A 15,035-nucleotide genomic window follows, 5' to 3' on the forward strand; every position below is an offset into this window, starting at 1 on the left:
TATTCCTGAGGGCAGAATCAGGATGGTGGAATAAAAGCAGGAACTCACCTGAGCTCTTCCTCAAATCTCTACAAATACTTTGAAAAAATGACTCTAAACAAATTCTAGAACAGAAGAATCCATAAAAAGACAGAGTGAAGCAAATTTTCAGCCCATGACAACTTGGAAGTTCAGCAGGATAGGTCTGTTGTACCAGGGTGAGAGAGGAGTACAGTCCAGCACAGGCCCAGCCAGTGCAAACCATGCCCCAGGAAACCTGAAGCAGACCTCAGGGTGACTGAATCACCAGCAGCAGGGGTGGTTTCCATATCTCTTAGCCCAAAGACGTCAAAGAAAACTTAGAAGATCAGCAGGAAAGTTCCAACATACCTGACTGAGAATGGAGTCCAGTCCAGTCCAGGTCATGTCAGCATGGCCCTAGCCACAGCAAACCAGGAGAAGGCCTTGGGAGTGACTGAATCAGCAGTAACAGCAGCACTGGCTTCCGGAGCTCTTAGCCCTCAGAGGGTAAGGTGGTCACAAAAGTAGTCATAAGGAGATTAGGAGGAGTCGTTCTGCAAGCACTGAGGCAGGACCCATATTCAGAACCAGGTTGCAGTCCTGGGTGGCAGACCCAGGGCAAAGAGGAGTACTAGCATGGCAGAGCTTGCGGTCACAATAGAGGGGGGACTCTCTTCACAGTGGCAGGAGTGCTTATGGTCAATCACAGACCAGAGCCCAGGCTAGGAGAGGAGTAAACACCTCTCCTTATATCATACCATTTTGGAAGAACTAAAAGCTTGCAGATCCCCAGAAGTATCTTTGAAAATAGCTGCATAAAACCCTTGAAACTTGGGACAGTGTGTCCCCCACCCTGGAAGCAGAGTTCTACTATAACAAAGAGTTAAATATAAATAAATATATATATATATATATATATATATATATATATATACACATACACACACACACACACACACACACACACACACATATATATATATATATATATATATATATATATACACATATATATATAGACTAATAGGCTAGGAAAATGAGCAAACAATGGGGAAAAAAGACTGACTATAGAAAGTTATTATGGTGAAAAAGAAGATAAAAAACACACAGTGAGAAGATAGCAAAGTCAAAGAACCTACCTCCAAGGCCTCTGAGAAAAATATGAATTTGTCTCAGGCCATGGAAGAACTCAAAAAGGATTTTGAAAATCAAGTAAGAGAAGTAGAGGAAGAATTGTGAAGAAAAATGAGTGATGCAAGGAAATCATGAGAAAAGAATCAACAGTTTGTGAAAGGAGACAAACACACACACACACACACACACAAAGTGAAGAACATAGCAACTTAAAAAAACAGACTAGATCAAATGGCAAAAGAGATCCAAAAAGCCAATGAGGAGAAGAATGCCTTAAAAAGCAGAATTGATTGAATGGAAAAGAATGTCCAAAGCTCACCGAAGAAAATAATTTCCTCAGAATTACAATGGAGCAAATGGAAGGCTAATGATTTTATGAGAAAACCAAGAAGGAATAAAACAAAACCAAAAAAGATTGAAAAACTAGAACAATGTGAACTATCACAATGGAAAAACTACACACCTGGAAAATAGATCCAGGAGAGGAAATTTTAAAATTACAGGATTACCTGAAAGTCATGATCAAAGAAGGAGCCTAGATATCATGTTTCAAGAAATTGCCAAGGAAAACTGTCCTGATATTCTAGAACCAGAGAGGAAAATAGAAATTGAAAGAATCAACTGATCATCTCCTGAAAGGTGTCCTAAAATGAAAACTGCCAGGAATATCACAGCCAAATTCCAGAGTTCCCAGGTCAAGGAGAAAATATTGGAAGCATCCAGAAAGATAGAATTCGAGTATTAGGGAATAACAGTGAGGATAACACAAGATTTAGCAGCTTTTACATTAAAGAATTAGATGATTTGGAATATGATATTCTGGAGGGCAGAGGAGCTAGAATTACAACCAAGAATCACCTACCCAGCAAAACTGAGTATAATCCTTCAGCAGGAAATATTAATATTTGATGATATAAAGGACATTCAAGAATTCTTAATGATCTACAGCTCTATTCCTCAACCAGTGCCAAGTAGTTTTGATGATTGCTGCTCTAAAATACAGTTTAAAATTTTGAAGTTTTTTTAAAGTACCTATGTGATAGGTAGAGAGGCCCAATAGGTAGTTTGGAAAAGAGTCTGAGGCTATCTATATATGCACTCATCTATATAGGTCTGAGACTTATCTGTATAGAAGTAGTAATGTAATCCATGGTTACTGGTGAAATTCCCAAAAGAGGTCATGAAGAATCGGTTCCAGGGATACTTTCTTGCATATAAGATGATGTTTCTTTAAAGGAAACTGAGAATGTATGGTCTGAAAAGAGGAACATTATCATAGAGCAATGTGATGAAAACCCAGGAAGGAAAGGGTGTCTAGGAGAGGGCAATGTATCCAAAGGAAAAAAAAGAAACATTATTTCATGACTGTTGGTAGATGTTTAACAGTGTCAAGTGCTACAGGGAAACCAAGAATGATAAGAACTGCAAAAAGACATTTGGACTATGCATTTAAAAGATCATCAGTAACCTTGGAGAGAGCAGCTTCAGATGAGTATTGCTGGAAGCCAGATTGCAAGGAATTTATGAGTGACTTAGAGAAAACAGCTGTATATAATATTTTTATAGGAATGGAAATAGGAGTATAGAGAGCTATAAAATAACAGCTTAAAAGATGGTAGGATAGTATCCTAAGACCTTTAACATGAAGGTGGCGTTTGGTCTTTGAAGGCTTTTTCAGTGGAAGAGAAAGTCTATTGGCCTAGAAAGTCTTTATTACGGTAATTCAGTGCTTGCCATTCAAGATAACCAACTATATCTATTTTCTGAGGACAAGCTTAGCTAAATATGGAAAAAACTAAACACTAGTAGACTGACCACCTGGCAATTGACATTTTTGACCATGGCAAATCATGAAATGAAGAAAGATACAAAATAGCCTTCATTCCTTTGAAATACTGCCTTTCCTAAAATTGTAGAATGATAGAAACAAAGGCAGAAAAAAAGTGAGCAGAAGAACAGAGAATTTACTCGTAGACCAGCTACAAACATTCACTTAACCTGTTGATACTCTAAACAGGAGAGCCTGTAAAATCCTTCTTCAGTGACCAATGAGAAGGTGTATATCCTAATGGAAAATTAAATCTTACTAAAACTTGTAAGAATGTATTTTGTTATTCATAAAACCAGAAATTAAAGGGAAGTTGTACTTGAATGGACAGTTGTGGAAAAGCAAATAAAGAAACAGAGTTGCTTCTACGTGTATTTTAATGCATCAAAAAAAAACCCACTGGGGGAACTAGGTGGCACAGTGAATAGAGCAGGCCCTGGAGCCAGGAGGACCTGGGTTCAGATCCAGTCTCAGACACTTAATACACACACAAAATAGCCATGTGACCTTGGGCAAGTCACTTAACCCCAACTGCCCTCCAAAAAAAAAGGCAAAAAACCCCCCACAAAAAACAAGAAAGACCATTTCATCAGAAAAATAATTATTCACTCATGTTGTAGGGCTAACAATAAGTATTTGCAGAACAAAATCACAATAATTGAAGTTCATTCACCAATATCTACTTTAGAGTATAATAGTATAGAGATATTCCATAAAGAACTCCAAGAGATCCTTCAAATTAAGCCAACATGCACATCAATATTGGTGGGATCAATTCAGAGGAAGATGTGGGTAAGTTTTTGAATAATATGTTGAAAAATGGTTTACGAGTAAAAAAAATATAGCCAAAAGTTTAAGGATAGTTCACTTGTCTTGTGCCTACATATGATGGGGACCAAAAGTACCAGAAGATCAATTGTGTTTTGGAATCCAAACATGATGTCACAAAATTGTAACAGTGCTGAGAGATTCTCAGCATATAAGTAAAAAGACATAGCACAATTTCTTGGGGGGAAAATAAAACATTTTTTCCCAAAACAAAAAGTAGCTGAGAAATTATAAATTCAAGTCTATATGTAATTAAATAACTACAGATCTATATGTCTACAAATCCCAAGAATAATATACATACCTAAGGAGCATATATTTAATCAGATCAAAAGAAGGGAAAAATAGCCATTTGCAAATCCTATTGTTTAGTATGTGACATCTTTATAGTCACATGATTCGCTAAAGATTACAAAGAATACAAAGTTCCATTGTGCTAAGGATCATAGAATGAGAGTTGGAAGGGACTTTCAAGATTATGGAAATATTAGGAGACTACAACATGTCAGTAATGAAGAATATCTATAGGAGAAATAATGCACAGAATATCACAGAACAGAGAATTGGAAGACAAAGTGTGAGATAATCATATGGGAGGATGAAGAATAACTCATGGACAGCACATTTGCTTCACTGGCATCCTCCAATATTAGATGTTTGAAAGAGTCTCTCAAATAACTGGGAAGCTGCATTTATTTATTTATTTTTAATGGACAAAGGTCACATAAGAATTAGCATAAATAAGTTTGTGATTTGCACCAGTGGAAGGAATACCTATATCCGCGAGATCATAGAACAATTGAAATAAAAAAGTGTTACAGAATAATCACAGTGCTTTTTATTAGAGGATCTTAACCTTTCTGAATAAATAAAAAGTTTGGGAATTTGACATTTGCCAAAGAAATTTTCAAGTAATCTTACCATTACAATCTACTCAAGAATAAAAGTCTGTCAATTCCAATCCTGGCCAGAGAACACATTTAAAACAGTAATAATAAAGTGTTTTTTTTTTCTCAAAAATAGACATAAAACCAAAGTCTAGAGCAACAAATAAAATATCAACTTAGTTCAGTTTGTGTTCAAAGAATTTTGTTAACAGCTTTGGAAAATTTGTAGTTCTTGTTCTTATTCAAATTGTTTCCCTAATAGTTTTTATCTGTTTTTGAGGGAGAAAAATTCAACATTACCAAAATTTTGTTTGGTACCTGGTTTAAAACTTTTCTGCAACTTACTTTGTATTTTATGAGTAGCCCTTTTCATTTTGAATTCTTTATGTGGCTGGATAAGAAAAGGCAGTATCCTATATCAGTATTGTTAAAAAGTCTATAAGACTGTCTAAAATATTGTGATCACCATCAGGAGAGTCTTGAACTTCAGTGTTCCTTTATAATAAAGAAAGATAAGGTTTAAATAGGATAAAAAGAGAGATTTGGGGTAGGAAATATAGTGACAATAGAGATGAATAAACTCCTATTGAAATAGAATGGTAAAAGTTTTCAGAAAATATTTATCCCTTCCTGGAGGTCACTAATCATGCAGTGGATGATTGTAATGACTGATTATGGAGAAGTGAGTTTGGACAAGTTGTCTCTTGAGGTTCTTGTTAGATACACTTCTGTACTGAACACTTTATTGAATAATTTAGCTATGGATCAAAGTGATTGAGTGAAATTTATAAAATCAACCTTAATATGGTAACATTTGACTAATAATCTTTATAAAAACATCTTTCAGAGCTTATTTTTTTATATTTAAAGGGCATCACAAAATTATTTTTTGCATTTTTTTCACTTGGTGCCTCTTTCTAGTAATCACTGTGATTGTGAATCACAGTTGTGAATCCCACTCATAATTTCAATGTATTTTAAGGATTGGTATTTTAGGCATATTAAAGATATTGAAGTAGACTCTGATAAGAAATCAAAGAGATCTGTTTTTAAAAAAAGCATTTCTTAAAGACATTTCCTCTTTCTCTGAATATTGAACTCTATTACGGGAAGCATTTATGCCTCTAAACATAGTTTGGTTCATTACTGAATGGTGGTGCATGTAATGTGTGACAAAAGAACCCAGAAGTAGTCTGATTAAAAATCTTTTTGAACAGAGTGAGATAGTGATTTTTCATTTCATTTTACTTTTGAGGTCATTATTTACATCTACTTCCAAAGATTGAACTATTGCAGTATCAAGGAGAAATAAAACTGTTTGAACATATCTGAATAAACCATCTAGGCATATCATCCCCTCCTTTATAGATCTCTTTTAGTCACCCTTTATAATCATCATTAAGTTTTATTTTCAGTAGATAAATCATTTATGAAAAATTTGGAGAACTGAGACATCTCAGGATCATGAATCAGTAGACCTGAGTTAAAATCCCTGCTCTGTTACTAGCCAAATGACCCTGGATAACTCACTTTACTTCTCGGCCTCAGCCATAAAATGGGAATGGGTCTAGGGAAGGATAGATGTTCCCTTCAACCAGAAAACTTAGTGAATCTATGAAAGCAGTTAACATTATCTTAAAATCCTGAATAATATGGGAAATTATTTCAAAAGTTTACACAAGGCAAAATATGTCTCAATCTCAAAAAAAATTTGCCTAGAGCCTAGAATAGATAAATTACCTGATGAGAAGAAAGAAACCATTTTATCCATTGTGGAGATAATTGCACACTGCAGTGTCAAGATCTCTAGGCATAAATGTTGTTCTCATCTATTCAAAAGTTCAATGTGACGTTTTTGTGTTGCTTCCAAACTATGTTGAATGAATTTTTAGGAATCTGAGAAATAACAAAAAAAATAATTCTCAGTATCAAATTTTCATTCATATTATTTGATCCTTCTGTCTATTGTATCTGGGAAAAGAAAATAACAGAATCACTCAAGCAGGTTGTATATTATGTCTTAACATGTTAGGACTCTTCAGGTACTTACACAGCAAGGAGACTAGACTTTTTCCTATGGGATTTATCATGAATAACTATGTAGACCTACTGTCAGCCATTCAGAGAAATGGAATTGTACTACACGCAAGGTACTGTGGTAGCCCCTCAGGTTAAAAGGTCAAAAAAGTTTCAATTCTCCAAGCACTTATCTTCTACCAAGATATTGTAAATAATTTGAGGAGGAAGAAAACACATAACATCTGGTGGGATCAGAACAGATTATTTTTAGAAGAATCACCTGAACTGGACCTTGAAGGATGGCAAGAATTCTGAGAGGCAGAATTTAGGAGAGAGTGCATATCAGGTATGTGGCACAACAATGAAGGCATGGATTGAAGCATTGAATTCATGATCATAGATATGGAGATGGATGGGATTTCTGAGACTGTGTACTTTAGAATCCTTACTTTGCAAATGAAGAAACTGAGACCCAGAGGTTTTAAGTGCCTTGCCCAAGATCACATTAAAAGAGAGTTAACAGATTTGAATCCAGCTCCTCAAATTTGATAGCCAGCACTTTATTTCCTGTTCCACATTGCTATTCTAAATAGCTCACAATTGTTTGGATTGGCTGGAAAATATAGTGAGTAAAGGGGAAGACATTATGGCTAAGGCCAAGGAAAAGTTAGTTGGAATCAAATTAAGGAGGATCTTAAATGTCAGGATTAGGAATCTCCATTTTATCCTAGAACCAATGTGGAAACACTGAAAATTTTGGAGCTCAGGATTAATATGAGGGAGACCAATCCTATGCCTTAAGATTAGTCTTGCTTCTGTTTAGAAAATTATTACAGTAGAAACTAGTTAGAAGGCTCTAATAATCACCTTTACAAGGATTATGAAATATTATAGCAAATAAGTTAATGTTTATGAAATTGTGATCATATTCACTCTGTTAGCCAAGCAATAATTGTGATTATATTTCCAGATAATTTCCAATAGAATTGGGGTTATTTAGAATTAGAATAGGTTAATTAGACCTTTTTAAAATGAAGGTTAAGAGCCTTGGTTCTCTATCAAGCCTAGAAGAACCTTCTTTGAAGGAAAGTGATGTCACTCAAATGTCTCAGCTCCCAAAAGTGCCTGAGTTTCTTTAGTGCAGAGACTACAGTTAAGCATCTATTTAGAACCAGATCTCCAATAATGAATGCAAGTACTCTGAGATCAGAACATTTAGCTATTTGGCAATATTTCTTTAGTCAAGAAGACAACCAAATACTTCTGTGTCTAAAATCCAAGAATAGTGTTTTAATTTCAGAGTGACAGTAGATACTTTTATGTGGACATTTTCAGCAATTACTTTAGATAATTATACCTTAAAAACAAAGTAATTCACTTCATTAAAAAAAATAAAAGCAAATGAATCACTGATATCTATAACATAATTTTTTTATTAAAACAATAAAGCCCATATTTATTTCTGATTTATAATTATCCATATAAATTAAAGAAATTTGGTTCAATTGGTGTGGTATTTTTAGAGTTTTCAGTAGTCTAGGTTGGTCTTGTGCCTGTCCACCTGACATATCTTTTGGAAGGGGAAGCAGGATGCTTTGTTCAGTGTTCACATTTACTAGACCTTCCTCCTTTACCATGTAAGGCCTTTTTGACTGATAGAAACCTAGAATTTTAAATTCAACGTTATCGAGTTTTATATATTCAAGAGAGGGAAAAAGAGAACAAAGAGAAAATCTGAAGCTTGATAAAAGAAACAAACAAGAATTGGACCTTCTATTACATTCTATATGTGGGGAACTCTCAGGTGAGGAATCTCCCTCTACCAAGGCAGGAAGATCCCTTCTTAGAAAAAGGTGAAGTGTGGGGCGGCCAGGTAGCACAGCAAGTAAGAGCACCGGCTCCAGTGTTGAGAAGACCTGGAGATCGAATCCCGGGCTCAGACACTTAGCACCCACCCAGAAACACCTGGCCGTGTAACCTTGAGCAAGTTACTTAACCCTGATTGCTTGAAAAAAAAAAGAAAAGAAAAACGTGAAGTGAATTGCCCAGGGTCATACTGCTAGCAAGTGTTAGAGCAGGGGCTCAAATCCAAGTATTTCTGACTTCAAGGACAACTCTCTACACTGTTTTGATCTGACTTGCCAGGACAACAAAAAAAATTTTCTTGATGAATTGAGTAAATGAACTGAGTGCTATTAGAACATTATACTGTTTATAAAGGGAGGTTGGCATATATGGTTGCAAAGGATCTGGCTTAGCAAGATATAGTTTGTTTATCTGTAGGGGAAAGAGTTCCTTCTGACTATGCTTACTTTTCATTGATGAATCTATTCTAACAGGAAAGATTTTGCCTTGTTCTAAATGGATAACACCTTTGACAGCTTCTACTAATGGAAATATCATTTTATGATGTAATATTTCTCTCCTGAGGTTTGGTATAGTCTAAAAAACTTCTTTATTTTCTTATTATCTCATTGATAAGACTTTATTCCCAAGTCAATCCCCCTCTTCTTTTGTGCTACCATGATTTTCTGCTCTTCCCTTACTCAGGAATACCACATCAGAAATAGTTATTTTAGTCTAGGAACTTTTTATGTGTTAGTTGATTACTGTTTCACTCTCTTAGGGATTAAAAAATAATCTAACCTGTTCAGGAGTCTTTCTTCCTCTCCCCTAAAAAAATCAATAATTAAAAACAAAACAAAAACAAAAAGACATGTAAGCTGCTTTGATTAATCTATTGTTGTCCCTGAGAGGATCACGTTTTCTTGATGATGAAACTGCCCCAGAATTCCAGATACATCATAGATTCTCTCTAAAGCATTCTCTCTTGCAGCAGCAAGGTGGCACAGTGAATAGAGAACCAGTTATGGAGTCAGGAGGACCTGAGTCCAAATGCAACCTCAGACACTTAACACAAAAACTAGATATGTGACCTTTGGCAAATCACTTTACCCTTATTGCCCTAACTCTCCCCCCTCCAAAAAAGAAAAAGAAAGGAATTCTCTCTGATTGTATCTTCTGAAGACCTTATTCCTAAGGTTCCCCATTGATGTCCTTGGTTGAATCTCATTGTGGTTCTTCACTAGATCCACTTTGGAATCATTAGTACCCTACCCTAATGTGAGTGGAGTCAATGGATTGCCCTTGCTGTTTGAAGGTATCAGTTATATCACCAATGTAAGCATATAGATATTCTATCCTGGTGATTTTTCCTTGTGATTTTCTTGTCTTCCTTCTCCCCCGAGTGCCTCCAATGAAAGCACATGGTCTTTCCTTAAGGATGGCAAATAAAAAGATCTATTGTTTTATGCATTGATTGGTGTCTGTGAAACCTCTTTAGCTCAAGCATTGCACCATAATATGGCTAAGTAGAGAGAAAATTAAATTGATTTTGTGACAATGCACTTTTACTTTGATTATATTTCATTCTATGATCTCCAGCTTTGGTACAAAATGTAAAATTATAATGGATTCTATCTGATATGACTCTTCATCATATACTTTAGTATCTAGTCTGACAGGACAGTTCACTGTCTTCTAATCATGGGTTGCAATTATCCCATATTTTTTACACTGTATTAACTGTCTAGAAGGCCCCCTAGCTTAAACAAATATATCTTTAGAAACCCAACCTATCATATAAGAATCATATTAAAGGTTAGTACCTCCATGATGTCTTTCCTAAACATGTGACTTTTCCTAAAGTCATGACTGGTTATGACTTCGACTTTCTCTGAGCTACTAGTATTTTGTTTGTAACTCTTATCTACTTACAATATTCTAATTCGAATTACATTTATTTTTGAATATGCCATTCCCTTTTAGACTATAAGCTGCAAGATGTCAAGGTCTGTGTCTTATTTATCTTTTCATTTGACCTGGTGTAATGGGAATGTAAATTTGGAAGATCTTCCCTGCCCCTAGGCTAAAGTGCACCTGGAGCCTGGGGAGGGAGGCTTGTTTTTCAGTAGATACTTCTTGATTGGCCAGTGAGTCAATAAGGTTGTTACATTCTCTGAGCCAGGAGAAGGCTATATAAGCCCTGATGTGTAGCTTTGTTTTGGGGCTCACTTTGAGAAGTGTTCTGTGATTTGATGAAACTCTGGACTAGCCGTTGTCCAGAGCCCCCCGGCTTTGAAACCCAGATGTTGTTTGGTATGGATGTAATGGTTGGACAGTTTGAAAACTGTCTACTTGATCTGTTTTTGTCTTGATAAATCTGTCTGTATATTCTGAAGTTTGGGGTGCTGACCTTTTTCCCTGAACGAGGTAAACGATACATATTTGACTGATTAAAGTAAGCTTGTTAACCCTTTTTGAGAGGCTTTCCTTTATCAAAGCAGAACTAACAACCTGTGTGAGCAGCCACCCTGGGGACACTGGGGTGCTTGCCGCTACACCTGGATTCTAGCACAATTCACTATGTATAGTACAAAGATTTTGTATATGTGTTGTGTAGAGTATAAATGATGATTGATTAACAGGATATAAATATATTGACAAGTATAGGGAAATTAACTATGTATGGGGCATTTTACTATCTTCATCATAGAGATAGAGATATAAATATAACAGAAAGATTTTTATTCATATGTATATTTATATAATATTTTGCCTGTGGAAAAGCATTGTGGGGGGTCGTGATATGGATATAAATCCAGAAAAGGAGACAAAGAGGAGTTGTTACATAAGAGGAAAGAGACACAACAGTGAATAATGCCTCAGAATTCCAGAGAAGATTGGCTATTGATAAGGAGAAGGTATTGAACACTTTCAAATGCTTTAGGCAAGGTCAGGAAGTGTGAAGATTGAGAAAAAGACATAGGTTTTAATAACTTGGGAAAGATAATTTATTTTAAAAAAATATTTATTTACTTTGTTTACAACATTCAGTTCCACAATCCCTTAAGTTCCAGATTTTCTTCCCCTCCCTCTTTTTCCTCTCCCCTCACCCATGGCGACATTCAATCATATATAGGTTCTACAAATACCTTCACATTAAACATAAGTCAAGTTGTAAAGAAGGATTACAACCAATTGAGTGAACAAGAAGAAAGAACAAAAAAAGAGAGGGAGCAAGTAGTCTGCTTCACTCTGCATTCAGACTCTGTAGTTCTCTTTCTGAATGTGGAATCCCTTTCCATCATGAGTGTTTTGGAGTTATATTCTAACCTTGCATTGCTGAGAGGAACCCAGTCTATCAAAGTTAGTTGTCATAGATACACTATGTCTGTAATTGTGTACAAAGTTCTCCTGGTTCTGCTCTCCTCACTCAGCATCAGTTTATGTAAGTCTCTCCAAGTTATTATGAAGTACATCTGCTCCTCATTTCTTATAGCACAATAGTATTCCACTACATTCATATACCACAAATTGGTTAGCCATTCCCCAATTGATGGGTATCCCCTTGATTTCCAATTTTTTGCCACCACAACTTTTGTACATTTGGCTCCTTTTCCCACTTCTATGATCTCTGGGATATAGCCCTAGAATTGTTATTACTGGGTCAAACGGTATGCACTCATTTATAGCCCTTTGGGCATGGTTCCAGATTGCTCTCCAGAATGTTTGGATCAGTTCACAACTCCACCAACAATGCATTAGTGTTCCAATTTTTCCACATTCTATCCATCATTTATCATTTTCCTGTTTTGTCATCTTAGTCAATCTCACCAGTATTGGTACCTCAGAGTTGTTTTGATTTGCATTTCTCTAATCAATAGTGATTTAGAGCATTTTTTCATATGCTTATAAATATCTTTAGATGCTTCCTCTGAAAACTGCCTGTTTGTATCCTTTGACCATGTATCAATTGGGGAATGACCTGTATTTTTATAAATTTGACTCAGTTCTCTGTATATTTTAGAAATGTGGCCTTTATCAGAGACATTGGTTGTAAAAATTCCAGAAAGAGTAATTTAGATTGAACAGCGATGATACCATAGTATTCTCACAGAAATGAAATATCCATTTCATATTTTCTTATCTCTTAATAGATGAAATATGTTTCAGAATTTTTTGAGGTATACATGAGGATGCAAGATTAAGCAATGTCCCCTCAAAGTTCACAAATGCTTTAAAGTTACTATTTTACTGAAGAAATAATTTTATGTTCACCTCCCCCCCCCTTTTTTATCAGAGAAATCCAAGGATTCAACCGGTTTAATTCCTACAAAGAATAGTTAAATATATTTTTTTATGTGAATGGTATTTTATATTTGAAACATTTGTCAAGGTTGCTAACAGTGATGATTCCAACTGGGAACAAAATATTTTTCTAGCCATCTCAATGCCAACCTCGGCAGGTTCTTCAGCTAAATATCTTAGACATTTGGTTGTAGTGGAACTGATTTTAGATTAAACAAAATCTACCCCTTACTTTGATGAACACAGTTAATAGCATCAACACAGTAAAGCACAACATAATCCAATTATCTTAGCCTATACTATCCTCATAAAACACACCCACACACAAAAATGGGCTTATATTTCCTAACAGTACATCATCTTCAGAAAAATGGCATAAGATCTCTTAAGTATTCTTTCAACTGCATAGGTTTCTCTTACTCTGTCATTACTGATATTATCTGCCTTTCAAAGAGCTTTGCTTTTTCTCACCACTGGACCATTATCAAAACTAACCATTGTTTCATTTTCTTCCCACTGCGGCTTACTAAATAGAGTTCTAAGTATGAGAGTGTTTCATAGGTAGCAGGTGGAGAGCAATTTATTATGTCATGTTGAAATTTTACTTTCACTTCAATGCAAGTATGTTGTTTAAATAGATATTACTTAGATAAATATTATTTTATGCCAAATTTATCTTCCTAATGCATAGGCGTGACCATATGAAACCTCTCTCATCCACCCTTCAATAAATTCCAGTTGCTCCCTTTCATCTCCAGGATCAAATATAAAACCTTTTGTTTTGGATTCAAAGCCATTCACAACCTACATCCTATGCTCTTCTAGTCTTTTCTGCCTCACCTACCCATGTACTCTGATTCAGGGACACTGGACTCTTTGTTGCTCACACAATATACTCTCCATCCCCTAACTTTTGGTATTTTCATTTGCTTGTCCCTTAGCTTAATGTTCTCCCTCCAAATCTCTTCCTTCTGTATTGTCTGGCTCCCTTCAAATCCTGGATATAATTCCACGTCCTCAAGGAAGTCTTTCCTGATCCCCATTAATTCTAATACCTTTCCTTTATGGATTATTTCCACTTTATTCTGTACATTGTTTTCTATGTGTTCTCTCCCTATTGTACTTGAGCTCCTAGGTGGAAATTTTATTTTGCTTTTCTTTGTGTGTAAAGAAAGTTGCTTAGCATGTTGCCTAGCCCACAAGTTTAACAAATTTAATTTTTATTTAATTTAAATTTAATGAATTTTTAAAATGATTCCCATTATAAATAAAAAAGAATTAATTGGCATGAGGTGCTGAGAATACCTACAAAAATAAATATTACTAAAACAAATGTGGCATAGGACAATTAGAAGATTAAAAAAAAGTCTGGCTAGTTTCCAGTTTGAGATATTTTCTCATAAAAGTCTAAAACACAGGCAATGCATTTATGCATATAATTTTTCCATCAAAATTTACTATGGGAGTAAAAAGGGCCCCAACAGGAGAAGCAGAAAAACAGGAAATTTAAGAGTGGAACTCTAAGGACATGATATAACTATGCCCACAACCTGAAAAAAAAAAATCACATCCCTTCAACCCCTTTGTCATTTTTAGTTGAAAAACATTGAATTTGGTGGCAATTGGTATAGTGTTTAATGATATCTTCAGACAATTACTAATTACTTTAAGAAGCCCATTCACACTGTCTTCCATATTCATCCAGAACATCAGTTTTGGGTTTTTTCTTTTTTTTGAAACAGTACATATCTTCTCAAATATTTCATATGTAACAACTTGGTCATCCCTGTTTCAAAAGTGAAATAACCAGGCAAGCTGCTCCAAGCTCAAGATACTCTGTGGCAGTGCAATCAGTCAAAAACCATGGTTCAGAAGCCTCTGATATTTCTATTTCTAGTTTTCCTAGCTAGCAAAAAAATATGGTTAAAAGCAAAGATATTTAGTGAAATGGTTTAGTATTGTTTTGTTTTATAAAGTAACAATAGAATAATTTCTCCCATAATTCAGGGAGGATACATCCTCATATAAATATCCACTATAAGTAGGAGGATTGAATATATATTTGTATGTGTACATATGCATGTGTGGGTATATATGTATTTATATATGCACAGATATATGTACACACAGGAAATGTGCATGTGTATGGTCACTATACATATCTCTAAAGCACACACATTGAGGTATAG

General features: G+C 35.2%; 1 protein-coding gene across 1 annotated transcript in view; it reads left to right on the plus strand.

Moving 5' to 3' along the window:
- The first annotated feature begins 411 nt into the window (after positions 1 to 411).
- SNTG1 (syntrophin gamma 1) overlaps positions 412 to 15,035 on the plus strand; it is a 378,060-nt gene continuing 363,436 nt past the window's right edge. The window contains exon 1 of the mRNA XM_069099542.1: positions 412 to 507. Coding sequence (XP_068955643.1) covers positions 412 to 507 — 96 coding nt within the window. The remainder of the gene's footprint in view (positions 508 to 15,035) is intronic.

This window comes from Petaurus breviceps, unplaced genomic scaffold, assembly GCF_028583685.1.
Source record: "Petaurus breviceps papuanus isolate PSGF00001 unplaced genomic scaffold, PetGlider_PUasm1.0 38, whole genome shotgun sequence".
Classification (NCBI taxonomy): Eukaryota; Metazoa; Chordata; class Mammalia; order Diprotodontia; family Petauridae; genus Petaurus; species Petaurus breviceps.